Source organism: Eublepharis macularius, chromosome 7 (genome assembly GCF_028583425.1).
Source record: "Eublepharis macularius isolate TG4126 chromosome 7, MPM_Emac_v1.0, whole genome shotgun sequence".
Classification (NCBI taxonomy): domain Eukaryota; kingdom Metazoa; phylum Chordata; class Lepidosauria; order Squamata; family Eublepharidae; genus Eublepharis; species Eublepharis macularius.
Genome location: NC_072796.1, coordinates 143,602,188 through 143,616,278, shown reverse-complemented (window position 1 = coordinate 143,616,278; position 14,091 = coordinate 143,602,188). Strand labels below are relative to the sequence as shown.

General features: G+C 49.5%; 2 protein-coding genes across 2 annotated transcripts in view; both read left to right on the top strand.

Annotated features, from left to right (window-relative positions):
- Positions 1-6,643, top strand: part of WDR97 (WD repeat domain 97) — a 58,618-nt gene extending 51,975 nt beyond the window's left edge. Inside the window, exons 24-26 of the mRNA XM_054984383.1 lie at positions 173-345; positions 4,436-4,497; positions 6,211-6,643. Coding sequence (XP_054840358.1) covers positions 173-345; positions 4,436-4,497; positions 6,211-6,419 — 444 coding nt within the window. The 3' untranslated portion in view covers positions 6,420-6,643. The remainder of the gene's footprint in view (positions 1-172; positions 346-4,435; positions 4,498-6,210) is intronic.
- Positions 6,644-7,134: 491 nt separating this feature from the next.
- Positions 7,135-14,091, top strand: part of LOC129334028 (uncharacterized) — a 64,299-nt gene continuing 57,342 nt past the window's right edge. Inside the window, exons 1-2 of the mRNA XM_054985952.1 lie at positions 7,135-7,179; positions 8,728-8,871. Of these exons, the coding sequence (XP_054841927.1) occupies positions 7,135-7,179; positions 8,728-8,871 (189 nt within the window). The remainder of the gene's footprint in view (positions 7,180-8,727; positions 8,872-14,091) is intronic.

The window sequence follows — 14,091 nt, the reverse complement described above, 5'->3', positions numbered from 1 at the left end:
CCAGCTGTGACTTCTGCTTGGTTCGACCGCTGTGAATGACCAAGGCCAAAACAAGGGGCAGTGGCCACCTTTCCATCTGCCTTCTCACCACGGCCCACGCCAACCACCCCAGAAGTTCCCAAACAGCCAGTCCAGTGGCCCCGTTGCTCCTCACCGCCACTCCCTCTTGCAGGCCAAAGTAGCTCCCGCACAGTGGAAGGACGCCTGCTCTGAGCATCCCGTGGACGCCATCAATTATTTTGCCCAAAAGCAGCAAGAGCGGCAGCTGGAGGAGATCAAACGGTTGGTGGCTCAGTCGGAGGAGCTGCCCAGAGACATGGTCATGCCCCTGCCCCCCCTCAAAAAGTAAGTGGCTGTGGGGGTGGGGGTGGGGGGGTGACAGCAAGCAAGGGAGCTGGAATACACCCAGCACCACTCAGGGCTTTGGGAGTGGAGGGCGCCTGTGCTACAAAGCCTGTCCTATAGAGCCACGGCCACAGAGAGCCCAGGTGGAGAAGGGGCGGCACCATCTGAAAGGCCTGTGGAGCTGGGCGAGTCACGCTCTTCGTTGTCACAAAGGGTGTGGGTCCGGCCGGGGAGGCGTGAGCGATGATCTCCAAAGGGCATCTTTTGTCTGGAAAGTGTCAAGGAACGCCTCTGTGCTCCTCAAGTTAATGCAGAAGCTTGCTGGGAGGGGGGGAGAGAGCAAGGGGCCCTGCTTGGGCCACTGTTGTGCCGGTTGGAACCCCCTTAGTTGTGTGACAACCTCAGAAATGCATGGTAAGGCCTTGTGACTTCTTCTACGCAGGCTTTTTGTTCCAGTTTGGGCTCCTGACTGCGGTGGATTATTTCCAAGCTTCCGCACAGAATAGTTGCCCATCCATGGTCTTTCCATGGTTTCCCCATGTTTTCTCAAACCACCTTTGATCTGATGTTTCCTACTTATAGGCAACCTAAATGCATTTGCTTTCTGTCTGGAAGGTATGCCTTGCTGCCCTTTAAAGGTGCCCTTTCCCCCAACTCATTCCCCCCCCAACTGTCATTTCCTCCCCTTTGCAACATTTTTTAAAACCATCAGTTGAATACTGCTATACAGTATAACAATCTGTCTGTCTGCTTCTCTGAATTCTCAGCTTTCATTTTCAAAAAGCCAAGCCCTTTCATTGCAGAGATATAAGGGGAAATGCTTATCTCGGCATCAAAAACATGTGTTTTTAAAAATGAAATCTGGGAATTCAGAGAAATTGATGAACAGATGGTTATGATATTATAATACAATATGCAATTACCAATATTTCAAAGAAACTGAAAAAGTCCCCGGTGGTGGGTGGGGGGTGGCTGCTGCTAGGGGACTAGGGCTAGCAAAATGCAGGGGAAGCGGGGGGGGCTGTGGGGTGGAAGTTCTGTTGCCACCGCACTATGGCTGTTTCCCCACGGCTTACCTGCTCGCGTTATGTCCCGGCAGATCGCGCAAAAAACATGTTTTTTGCGCGATCTGCCAGGACATAACGCAAGCAGGTAAGCCATGTGGAAACGGCCCTTATGAGCAGCCACAGCAACAATGGGGAAGCCGTACAAGCCTGTCACCATATGCACCATTTTAAAAAGTGAATGCAATCTTGTGACTCCTTTGTTGTGCAAGATCCAGACATCTTCCCACAAGGCTGGTGCTTTTGTTGAGGGGTGGGGGTGGGGGGTGGGGAATCTCTCTCTTCAGCTGAGCTCAGTGGTTCAGGGAGGTAGTTCAGGATATTGTTCCGATGCCATCACAGACGTTGGCCCACAGCAGCTGTCTTGGCTCATTTAATCATCACTTGGAAGTTTTGCTCTCTCACCCCCCCCACCCTTTGTGGTCCCTCCCCTGCTCTATTAATGTAGCATAGGGCAAAGGAATAGGCACTGAAGTCCTTCCTTCTGGTTGGCTCCAGGATGTCCGAAAAAATGCACCCATCCCAAGTATTAAAAGTTTAATATATACTGGGCAGAATATACCAATCTCAGGGGAGAACGTGACGGGTGTTTGGAACTTGCTGGCTGGTGTGAGAGTGAGAAAAAACAACAAACTTACACTTGGCTTGTGTTGTGTGCCGTCAAGTTGCCTCCAACCTATGGCGACCCTATGAAGGAAAGCCCTCCAAAACGTTCTATCTCTAACAGACCTAATCAGATCCTGCAAACTGGAGGATGTGGCTTCTTTTATTGAGTCCAGCCATCTCATTTTAGGTCTTCCTCTTTTCCTGCTGCCTTCCACTTTTCCTAGCACTTGGCTTAGGTTTAGAAAAGAAATAAGAGTTCTTCATTGTAGGAACTCCATTCTCTGATAGGAAAGGAGGAGAGACAGATCCTAACTACCTATCTAGTCTAAGGGTGGACATGGATGGTAGGACAAGTCCTGCATCCTTGGTGCGAGATGGAGAGAGGAGATAGATGTGTGACAAAGAGAGGAAGAGAAGGATGTCAGGAGAGAAGGAACTCCTGAGATTAGCAACCTACACAATCAAAGGATAGTTCAAGGCATTAAGGAGTAAACAGATGCCCTGACCTCTCTATCTAACTTTCTGGTTTGTCCCAGCCTAAAACCTGAGGAAAGGGACAGCATTAAACCCTCCTCTTCTAGGGTTGAGTATTGAAATATGAGAAGTAGTAACTTTCCTCTGAGCATATGCAGAACATTTTTTGCATACTGTTACCCAAATTGGTATCCATGCAGGACTTATAATGTGCAAAGCGTCCTTTACATGGTAACACCCATCTCCTGAAGAATGAACTTTGAGATCTTCTGCCTGTGTATACGAGGGTCCCAATTTGGGGCATCACTCCAAAAGAATGAAGGAGAAAATAGCTCTTAAATAAGAGCAAGATTTGGGCCCAGTAGTACCTTAAAGACCAACTAGATTCCAAATAGCTCCCTTCCTCAGATATGAGGAGTGGAAAAAGGAAGGGGTCCTTATAATCTAGGAAGAGGGTGGAAGGGATATTGTAAATTAGATAGAGATCGTAATTCCTGTAACAAGATAAAGAATGGAAAGATAGAAAACAACAATAGCAAAATGAGACCATACAGTTAAAAAATGCAAAACCATTACACGACCCTACCTGCCTATCAGCGGTTGTTTATTGAGGGGAAAACCTGGAAAAGATGGATTAGCTAGTTCTTAGGCGAGCCAGGGGTGCTTTGGAGGGAACAAGGGGAGAAAGAAAACACACAGACTTACAAGAGAAAAGATGGGTGAGAGTCCAGTCCAGGAGCGGGTGATGAAAAGCGGGTCTGGGGAGGACATTCCAGGGTTTAAAGGAGGGGAAAGCTCAGTAATTTCATCCCAAAAATGGGGGTCCAGAGAGTGAACCAACCAAAAGGTTGAGGAAGCAAGCTTGGATCCAGAAAACTAGCTGCGATGTGGGAAGGGACAAGGTCCACAGCAGGTCGGTTTAGTGATTGCAGTAAGGAAGTAGACCAGCTGTGAGGTTGGGCTGGTGGGTAGGATCCAGAAACCAGCTACAAAAGTTTAGGGGCCAAACGGTAGCTAAAAGGCACCTTTAATTACATTAATTGAGATTGGTCTGGATTCAGGCTAGTGATGGGAGAATTTTTTAAATAGTATTCTGCTGCCAATTATAAATTCTCCTACTACCACTTACCCAAATACATTCAAGGCTCCAAATCATAGTGATACAAAGAAATACGAGTTTTATTGTTTACATAAAGTTCAAACACACATTACCTCCTCCAGGCTCGTCTGTGTAAAGAACAGTTACATCAGAGAACCTTACATACCTTGGTACTAATTGTTTACAGAATAAAAGATCAAAAAGGTTAATACCAAGATCTCTTCAGAATTACATTTCCCAGGATACATGGCACCCGGCTGGTAGTGAGTGACAGGAGAGTGGGACCTCTGTAATATAAACATTTCAATGCTTGGAGCCACACTTCTGCTATGGGTTCGAGACGTCTCTGGGAAGCAGCTCTTCCAAGGCTAAAACTTAGTTATGAAGTAAATACAGGAGAAAATGTTTACAGCTGAAAGGAACTTTCTCACCTCACTTTAAGACCAGGTTGACCTACGGTTTAATCTTGAAAGCAATGGAGAAAGAATCTGCCACTGAAGCAAACTTGCCTCTTGTATGTGTGTGCAGGGCTTTTTTTCAGCGGGAACGCGGTGGAATGGAGTTCCGGAACCTCTTGAAAATGGTCCCATGGCTGGTGGCCCCGCCCCCTGATCTCCAGACAGAGGGGAGTTGAGATTGCCCTCCACGACGTTTGGCGCGAAGGGCAATCTCAACTCCCCTCTGTCTGGAGATCAGGGGGCGGGGCCACCAGCCACGGGACCATTTTCTCCGAGGGCAACCCACTGAGTTCCACCACCTCTTCTCCCAGAAAAAAAGCCCTGCTTAAGAGCGTGCTTTTAATGGAGTCTTGCTGTGCTTGACAAAGCCCTTCTCTTTGGCATGACAGGAGTCAAGCCATCCTGCGATTGGGAGAAACCAACGCAATGCTGAGGAACAGAATACACAAGCGTAAGTGCCAAAGCTCACAATCTCCTGTTAGCCACGGGGACCCCACTGAACAGCTGGTGGCAGGATTTTGCCACAATGGAGCATTTATGCACAGCCGTGACTAGTGGGAGCAAGTTGATACCAGAGCCTGTGTGCGCTACTGAGCAGCAGCCAGAGGGGCGGCCCTGTCTAATGTCCCTTCCACCCTCCGTAATATTAATTTTTCATTCTGCCGTGAGCCTTTCTCCCTGCCCTGTGGCCCCCACAGAATATATGTAGAATACCATGTGAGCATCATCTACTTGCCTCAGATAAGAGAATAAGCAGGTGCTGCTTTTAAACCCGCTGGTCAGTTGTGGCCAAAGCACTAAGCGTCCAGGATTGCCTGGTGTCCTTTATTTCGTTTTAAAGGACTCCCTGTAATTCAGACTCTCCCAGTCCCACAGATAAATCCTTGTCGGTGTCACTTTTATTATTTATTTATCTGGAATGTTTCTGTGCTACCTTTTCAGAGTCCTGTTCAAGGCATCCTACAATTAAAAAACACAGTATAAAACACAAGCCATTAAAACGAGCCATGAGTCATAAGCAGCATAAACACTATCAATAAAACAGAAGCAGACCATTAAAAACCTGATAAAACCCTTCTTTAAAGCCTGGGAGAAATGCTGAGCACGCAGAAGATCACCGGTTCAATCCCTGGCATCTCCAGTTGAATTGAACTGGTAGTAGGTGATGTGAAAGACGCTACATAAAGCCCTGGAGAGCCACAGCCTGTCGGAATAGGCACTACGGACCGTGATGGACCAAGGTTCTGATTCAGAAGGTGGCACTTCTCCTGGCTCGCCCCCGAGCAAGCTTTGCAACTCGACCAGGCTTTTCCCAGGGAGAAGCTTGACAGGGAAGGGAATGAGGGAAGCTGAGAGCGAGTGTTGTGTAGTTGTTAAAGTGCCTAAGAGCTGGGAGACCCAGCTTCAAATCCCTGCTGTGCCATGAAAGCCTGCTGGGTAACCTAGGGCCAGTCACACACACTCAGCCTACACGACTTCACAAGATTGTTGTAAGGAATGTGTCAGTCCTTGGCAGCTAGAATCCCCAGGGTCTCCGCCGCAAACACACAGGTGTATTGGTTGGAGTAACTGTATTAGAAATCCATCAGGTTCAAGGTGCTCAGACAACTGAATTGGCAGAAGGGACGTGGATGAGGTCGGTCGTGTTAGTTATAGGGAAGGTTCCCGCCATCAGGATAGGGACCATTAAAGTTTGGGCGTGGAGGAGCCGGGGGGGGGGGCGGGATGCAGAGGAAAAGCTAGGTTTAGGCTAGACAGAACAAAGAATGAAATCATCTCAGTTGCCAAGGAGGATATATTTAGAGCTGGCCTTCAAGAACACTTCCGGAGGCAGCGGGGAAAGAGAAAGTACATACTTGTCTGATAACCTACTGCCTTAACATCAATAAGAAACTTCTCATGCCCTCAGAGGACCAGTACGTAACACAGAATACATTAATGGCAGATATGCAGACAGGCATATATGACAGAAAGAATGGAGGAGATAAGAACAACGTAAATTGGTTTGGGTCCCTACTGGAGAGAGAGGCAGGATCTATAGCTGAAGTAAATAAAGACTAAATAAAGCTGAGGATTGGGAGGGCAGGGATCTGAGGGTTCCCGTGCTGCAAACGGGACTCTTCTTCTTACATGCTTTGTTTTTGCTTTCTGTTTTTTCCTTCAGATGCAGACTTCTACTTCCCATTCATCTTCTCGCGTTATCTCTTGAAGGGGTTCGTACCTTTTGTGAAACTTCCTGTACCGAAAATCAACCTGGACCCATTCCCATCAATCTCTGAGAAGCCGGTTCCCCCACAGACATTCACCGCCAAGCAGCAATCGGTGCAGAAATATTTCATCCCTAAGTTTTCATACGCTGACAGCTATCCCTGATGGAAGGGCACTCCTGCAAGGCTCTCGAATGGAACTGCTGCCTTCCTAAGGAGAAGAGGGGTTCTTCCACACTCGGGTGGGACGGTCTGGTTAACTCGGCTGCAGCTCCCCAGTCTGATGGATGCTAAGAAATGCCCCTAACCTACCCTAGAGGGTGGAGACCAGCTGTCTGCCATAGATGTGTCTGGACAGATGTAAAAGTCAAAATAAAGGCAAGGCCCAAGTAAAAGCAACTAAAATAATAAAAAAGCAACTAAAATAAAAGCATCAAGACTGTTTTGTGGGTCAGGCACTGTTGTTTGCTGCTCCCTTTAGCAAACTGGAAAGGGGCAGCGCCCAACAAATGAGCCTCCTTTCCTAGAAGTTCCTAGAAAGAACCATTATCAAGACGGCAATGGCAATTGTTTTGTTTTTTGGTTATTTGCAGCCCATTTTCCACCGCTAAGGGACCTCTAAGCATCTTATTTAATTACATTGGCCATTTTCACCCATCTTACCGGCCGCGCAAAATCACGCGAAACTCCCGGAACGACGGCGTCTTCCTGGCACGATTTCCCGTCTTGACTCCGGTTTGTGGTACAATTCGTGCCACAAACCGGAGTCAAGACAGGAAATCGCGCCAGGAAGATGCTGTCGTTCCGGGAGTTTCGGCGATTTTGTACGGCTGGTAAGACGGGTGAAAACGGCCTTGGTTTAAACCCGCCTTTTCTCCGCAATGGAGAACAAAGTGGCTTACAGCATCCTTTTTATCCCTTACAAGGTAGGTCAGGTTGAGTGTGTGTGATTGGCCCAAGGTCATTTGCCATCTTGCACAAGGTGACAGCTTCCCGTCTCAGCCCATCCTCCCCTTGAGCAAGCACGCACTCACAACTGCTTTGTCCATAACAGCAAAGTTTACCTAACCCTGAAGCAGGAAAGCACTGCCAAGAAAGCCGCTGGTGTAAGGAAAGACATTTAATGCGGGGCCAGAAACAAAGCCAAGTGAGTCTGGATGGATCAGTGGATGCAACGAGTTGGGAGCCCCTGATGATGTAGTTCTGTTGAAGTTAGGTAGATGTATACCCAGGCAGGGCTGGGATGGAAGAGGACCAGTCCCCTGTGAGCTGCTCTGAACCCCCAAAGGAAAAGATTAATGTAATGCTAGGATTAAGTCCTCTTTAATTTCTGGGGCAAGTTGAGGCTCTGGCCAATTCACCCATGTTCCGAGAAGCACAGACACTGCAGAGCCCCCCCCCCCCCCTGCCCGCCCGCCCATGTTTTCTGTGCTCCAATTCCATCTTGCACCTTGTGCTTGCTTGGACACCAAGAAGACACCCCTTCCCCTTCCTGGGGAGCCCCCCTCCCATCCATTTCCCCTGTAGTTTGGAGGCAACACTGAAGCTGGACTCAGGGCTACTGAATGGTTTCATAGGACTGGAAGTGACTGATTTAGGCTGCCCATTGAGTGGCCAACGGATGCCACCATCTTCCTGTCGTTGGTCACTTATGCGTGAGTTGTTTGCCCTGGCTTGGGTGCTGTGGCTGAACATCATTGCAGATTACAAAACGTAAAAAAAAAGTTCAAGACAGCGTAAGGCATCAAAGAAACAACGCTACAGGGCAGGAGCAGAGGATTAGACAACAATGCAAACCACTCTCAGGCATGAAATACCAACGGAGGCGGATTAGGAAAGTACAAGACAGTGCACGCAAGAAATAAACGTGGAAAGTGCAGTGCTTGCCCAAGACCGTATTGCTAGTGGCATCAACAAACAGTGCAATAAGAGACTGCAGCCCTGCTCCCTTCTGCACCGCACCTTCTGCTAGTGTTCTGCTCCCTTTTAAAGAATGCCCCCCCGAACATTTCATGTGCACACACACACGTGTCATCACTCTGCTCCCACTGGGCCAGCGTCTGCGCGCCCCCCCCCCTCAGGGCCGCTGCGCAGGATGAGGCCAGCACCCCGGGCGCTTCCTGCCATATCTGTTTAATCTTTTATTTGACTGGGTTCATGACTGACTTGGGGCGCCCTGAGGGCTCCCCCGCCACCCTCATGTTCTTCGGCCGAACCGGCGCCAGTCGCCGTGAGGTACACTGCCTCTGGCCAGGGAGGCTCCACTCAGCCACCCCCCCCACCCCCAGCGGAGCCAGCGCAGTCCCGGGCGGGACGGGGAGCGCGAGATGCGCGTTCACAGCTTTTCTTCAAGCGCGAACGCGCAGCCCTGAGGCGACGCCGCTTTTCCCGCCCAAACGCAAAACGCGGCCAAAAATGAAGGCGCGCGGAAGTTCGCGCAGGCGCAGAGGCGCGCTTTCGCTTTCGCTTCCCAGTCCGGGCGACGCGGCTCCCTCTCGGCCCCTCCCCTCCCCGCGCCAGGAGGGGGCGTGGCCGACTGTGCCGCGCGGGAACGGAGGTTCGGGGGCGCGCTCGGTGCGGCTGGAGCGCAGCGAAGAGGCGGCGGCGCCCCTGCGGAGGTGGGTGCTGAGCTGCTTCACACGTGAACGGGCACACGCGTGTCTGTCGTGGCCGAGGAGAGCCCCGCCCGCCCTCTCCTCCTCCTCAGGCTCCCGGGCGCGCCCCCCGCCCCGCCCCGCCGTCGTGTGGAAGCGAGTCACGCGACAAGCCCGCCTCGGTGGGCAGCGGCCCCGGCAGCGGTCAGTGGGGCGCGGGCGGCTGCCCGCTCGCTTAGCCGCCGCTGCCCTGCCCTGGCCCCGTGCCGCCCGCCGGGAGGCCCCTGCGATTCCGGGAGATCTCCAGGCCCCGCCTGGAGGATGGCAACCCGGGAGGGAGGGGTGCTGGCTGGCTGGCTGGCTGGCGGGGATTCATCAGCGCGGTCTGAAGGCGGCCTTGGGCGGGGCCTTTGGTGGTGCTGCGGGAGGCGCTTCTGCCCGGGGCTGCCCGGACCAGAGAGGAGAATCTGGACATAAAAGTTCTTACCCCCCCCCGTGCCCCTTTGTTCAGTTTTTCCATGGGAAGAATCCGAAATTTGGGTGATGTGCCGGGAAAAATGAAATAGTTTCTCTTTGGGGATGAGTGGCATCCTCCGCGTGCTCCGGACTCCCCGGGGCACTTCTGCACCCAGAAGGGTCCTCGGGAGGGGGGGGGGAGCCTGCAGGGCTTCCAGGGCTGCTTCGTTGTCCCTTTGAGCTGCCTCTTCCCCTTGTGCACGTCCCTTCCGCCTCTCCCTCCAACCCCTGTGACACAAATGCCCACAAACTGGGTAAGCGAGTGTCTCGCAGCTCCCCCTGGCTGGAGAGGAAAAGGAGGTGGGGGCAGGAGGGGCACCAAACCTCTGGAACTCTTAAGCTCTCAGTAACCACGAGCCACAGAATGTATTTATTTATGTCATTTATAGTCCTCCTTTCTCACTGAGACTCAAGGCGGATTACATAGCGTAAGATTAGCACAGCTAATATCAAGGACATTTCCGTGAACAATGCCACAGGGCAAATGGATACAAGTTTACAAAAACATAACAGTAGCAGGAATCCAATACAGAGTTGAAGAAATGCTGAAACAGAACATAATCAGTTCTAGGACTGACATTAGACAACATGAAGCACAGGTGGTATATAGGAGTACAAATTTAAGGCAATAGGTATTGTGTAAGGCAAACACAGTGGTGAAGTCTACGATCCTTAACTCATTAGCAAAGGATCTGAGACCCCCTCCCTGCAATACTGCCCTCCTATCTGAGTAAAAAGCTTTTTTGAATAATTCAGTTTTGCAGAAAGCCAGGAACATGGGGGCTCTCTTGACCTCAGGCTGGCCGTTCCACAGGGTAGGGGCCACCACAGAGAAAGCCCATGTACGGGCTGCTGTTGATTTTGCCCATGTGCAGGGTGGCACCTGCAGGAGACCCTGTTTGGATGAGCGAAGCTGCCGTGGAGACAGCATCTAGTTGGATCTACATCTGTCTATGGAGATACTGATCCTTTGTGTGACCCCTTTTTCTGACCAAATAATATATTTTATGTTATTTACTGCAATGTTTGTCTTTTCTATTTAGCTCTTATTTTTTCTACTTTTCAGATATCAAAAATGAAGGGATGCATGCTAAAGTGGCATAGTGTGCATCAACTTACGGTTCTCTCTCATGAGTTGGGTGTATTTGCAGTTTTGCTTGTAGGAAATGCATTCATAACGCTTATGTTCCATAAATGCATCAAATATTGCAATTTTATGTGTTCACTGAGTTATAAATGATGCATTAAATGGTGTTAAAGTAGTAAAATTAGTTCGGTTGGATAGGACATTAAGTATTAATATACTTCATTTTCTCCCTAAATTTTGGGTTTTTTTCTGTGACTTCAAAATTTCCCAAAATTGTACATACCTGCTGTGGATGCAGCCTCGATTAAACAAGATTACTGCTTCTCCCCAGAGCTTCAGTCTGACAGCAGGAGTCTAGAGCCTCAGCCCCGCAAGCCCCACTGGTGCCCTTCCAGCTCTCACAAGCCCATTCTTATGCTGCAGTTTTCCATCCGACCTCTGCTCTCTCTTTTCCTTCCCTTCAGGAAAAAGGCAACTGTTTTTTATGTCAGAGTTGGCACTGTTGGGGGGGGGCTGCAGTCCCTCAGAAATTCCGTGACAAGATTCAATGACGGTTATAACTGGGCTAGTGATGTACTAGGGTGGCCTACCTATCAGGCCAAATCTGACAGAATGCACTGTAGGCTATTGATGGCGTATGAACTGGAGGCAGTAAAGAAGAGTGATTTCTGCATTTCATGCAGTTTTTTATGGTAGTTAAGTCTGACAATTCCAAGAATACAGTCCCAAATTAAGAAGCAATTGGCTTTTGGCTGTGGTGAATTTGCACAATTACTTGCTGGTAAAATCAGATCTGCTGCGCCCAGAGATTTACTGTGTTTACATTTCTCACTGAGGGCCAAGCTACAAGTGAGGATGACACTTGAACGGCAAGTGAACAGACTCACGTGTATTCCTCCCTGTTCACTTGCGCTCCACTTGATCACTGCACTTGAGCACAAGTGAACAGGGAGGAGTACACGTGAGTCTGTTCACTTGTCGTTCAAGTGTCGTTCGTCACTTGTAGCTTGGCGATGAGACTCGGGGCAGATTCCACAGTGCAAAGCAACGCAGTTGAATAGCATGAGACCCAATAATGCAAAGGACTAAGATAAACAAGATGTTCAGGGTATAAGAGTCAAAGCCCCCTTTCTCAAAATAGTGCGGAAAAAGGTGCCAGACATGTCAAACAATGCAAAACTGGAATTACAAAAGTAGAAAACCATGCAGCAACAGCAAGATACTACATTCAACAGACAGGGGTATAGGCTGCAATCCTGTTCCCTGTATAAAAGCATCGTCCTGAGCCATTCCTCTAGACTACACTACAGCCCCTGTACCCTTTACAAAAATGCTCTCCTGAACCATTCAGTTTTGGTGAAGACAGTTGGTCCTAGTAAAAAGAAGCATTACGCAGATTATGCTCTTGGTGTTTGGATTTTACTTTCAGACAAGCGCAGCTGTAAACAAGCCCTTTCTGTTTCTATCCCTGCCTTTCATGGTTGGTGAAGGCAGACCAGAGGAAGGAAGGTGGGTGGGGAGCTTGTTGGTAAAAAAATCACCAGTTCTTGCCTGATGAGTGGAATATTGCCAGAGAGACCTTTATTTATTTAAAATATTTATACCCTGCTGTCTCTGCAGCTGAAGGCAGGTAACGGTACGGCGACATTTGCAAGGAAAGCAGTAAAGAAGGGTGTTGCCTGCCCCGGGTTTAAGAAGCCATCTTACATGAAGATACAGGGCTTTCTGCCCAGCTGTGGGCATGTTTGGAATTGGCCCTTTGTAGGAAAGTCGTTCTGTGGAGGCAAAGCAACGCCAGTGTTTTTCAGATGACTCATCTCCCCTTTATTGTTAAAATCCGGCTGTGGCACAGAGGCAGCTGCTTGATCTCAGTCTGAAAGCTGGCAAAGGTAATGCCTCCCTGTGCATATGATAAGGTTTGTGAGGTGGCCAGTTTGGTGCAGGTGTTGAGAGCAGCGGGGCTCTAATCTGGAGAACCGGCTTTGATTCCTCCGCTTGAAGCCAGCTGGGAGACCTTGGGTCAGTCACAGCTTCTAAGAGCTCTCTCAGCCCCACCACCACCTCACAGGGTGATTGTTGTTGTGGGGATAATAATGACATACTTTGTAAACCGCTCTGAGTGGGTGTTAAGTTGTCCTGAAGGGTGGTATATAAATTGAATGTTGTTGTCATTATATTATCATCATCACAGTAGGAAGTGCAGTTCTGCAGAGGTGGTTACAGTGTGGGGTGGAGGCAAAGCACTTCCAGGGTCCTTTCTGTGAGACGAAGTAGGTCGCGACTTGGGTCCCATGAGAGGTCACTTCTATCACCTGTGCTCATGTTAATGCAAGGCTGGTAAGTGAGTCGGTCTGAAGATTGGGGTTGGGTCGCTGTCAGAATGCTGCTGATACCAAGCTGTGCGTCTTGTTAAACGAGCCTCCAGAAGTGGCCATCTCTGTGTTAGGGCAGTGCCTGGAAACCCCACTGAGGTGAGTGAAGGGGAGCATGGCGAAGCAGAGTCCTGGCCAGGAGGAGGTGGGGACCTGCACTGTCCGCCTTGGGTGGTGTCAACCTTGCACCAACAGACTGCATTAAGAACTTGGGGACCTGCAGGGCCTCGCCCTTCGGTTAGAGAATCATAGGTCAGAGAGTGGTTTTCTGCATGGAGGGTGGAGATGGCGGTCTTGGGTTCACTGGCTGACCGCGCTGGTTCATGTTACGTAATCTCAAGACTGAACTATTCCAGTGAACTCTGGGAGGCTGCAGTGGATTCAAAGACCGTGGCCCAAATGCCAACAGACTGAACTGGCATATGCATAGCACCCCGACTTTTAAAATCTGCAGTTGCTGTCTGTCTGTTTCCATGTTCAATTCAAGGTCTTAACCTTTAAATGAAGCCTTTTGCCGCGCCTGGGGAACCACCTCCCCATAGGAGTCCACACAGCAGTTTGGTCTTTCGCCCAGGAACTGGATGGCAGGTTCTGCAGGCAGAGCTTCCCCAGCATGGCACAGGCGTTTATGGGGGTCCCTCTGATTCTGTGAACTGTTTTGCCCAAGGCCTCGCAAGAGGTGCGTGCTTGCCGGCTACTGGGCATCTTTGGCATCTGGGTGATGTCAGGAGGGGACGGGGGGGCCAATTGGAGTTTACTGTAATAAACAGAGTGATTTGTTGCTTCGTCAATGTCTTGATCTATTTGGACTTTTTCTATGACTGGTGATTTTGTATAGGGTTGTGATTTTAAAATCTGTAAGCTGCTTTGAGTCTTGTAACCCACAGAGAAAACAGAATGCAAATATTTTAAATGTTCTAAGAGAATAATAGCCATGAATGGAACTGGGTGAACCATGCTTGCGCTCTCTCTCTCTTAGCAGTGGCAGTTTGAAGTTAGAAGAATAAGTCTCTCAGCTGGAGTTGGATCCAGCCATATTCATTGTAGAGAAGAATCTGAAAATTGCACCCCCCCCCCCGAATACTCAAGAATACAGGCAGCAGATCTTGTGGTCGGGGGTGGTATGTTGACTTATGACCTTCAAGTTTCCTTGCCAACACATCTGGCACTTTGTTCCTGTCTCCCTGCAATGTTATAACATCTTTCTTTTATAAATATTCTGCAAAGTCCATGCTAGTGTTGTAGCTAATGCAGTTAGAATAAAGCTGT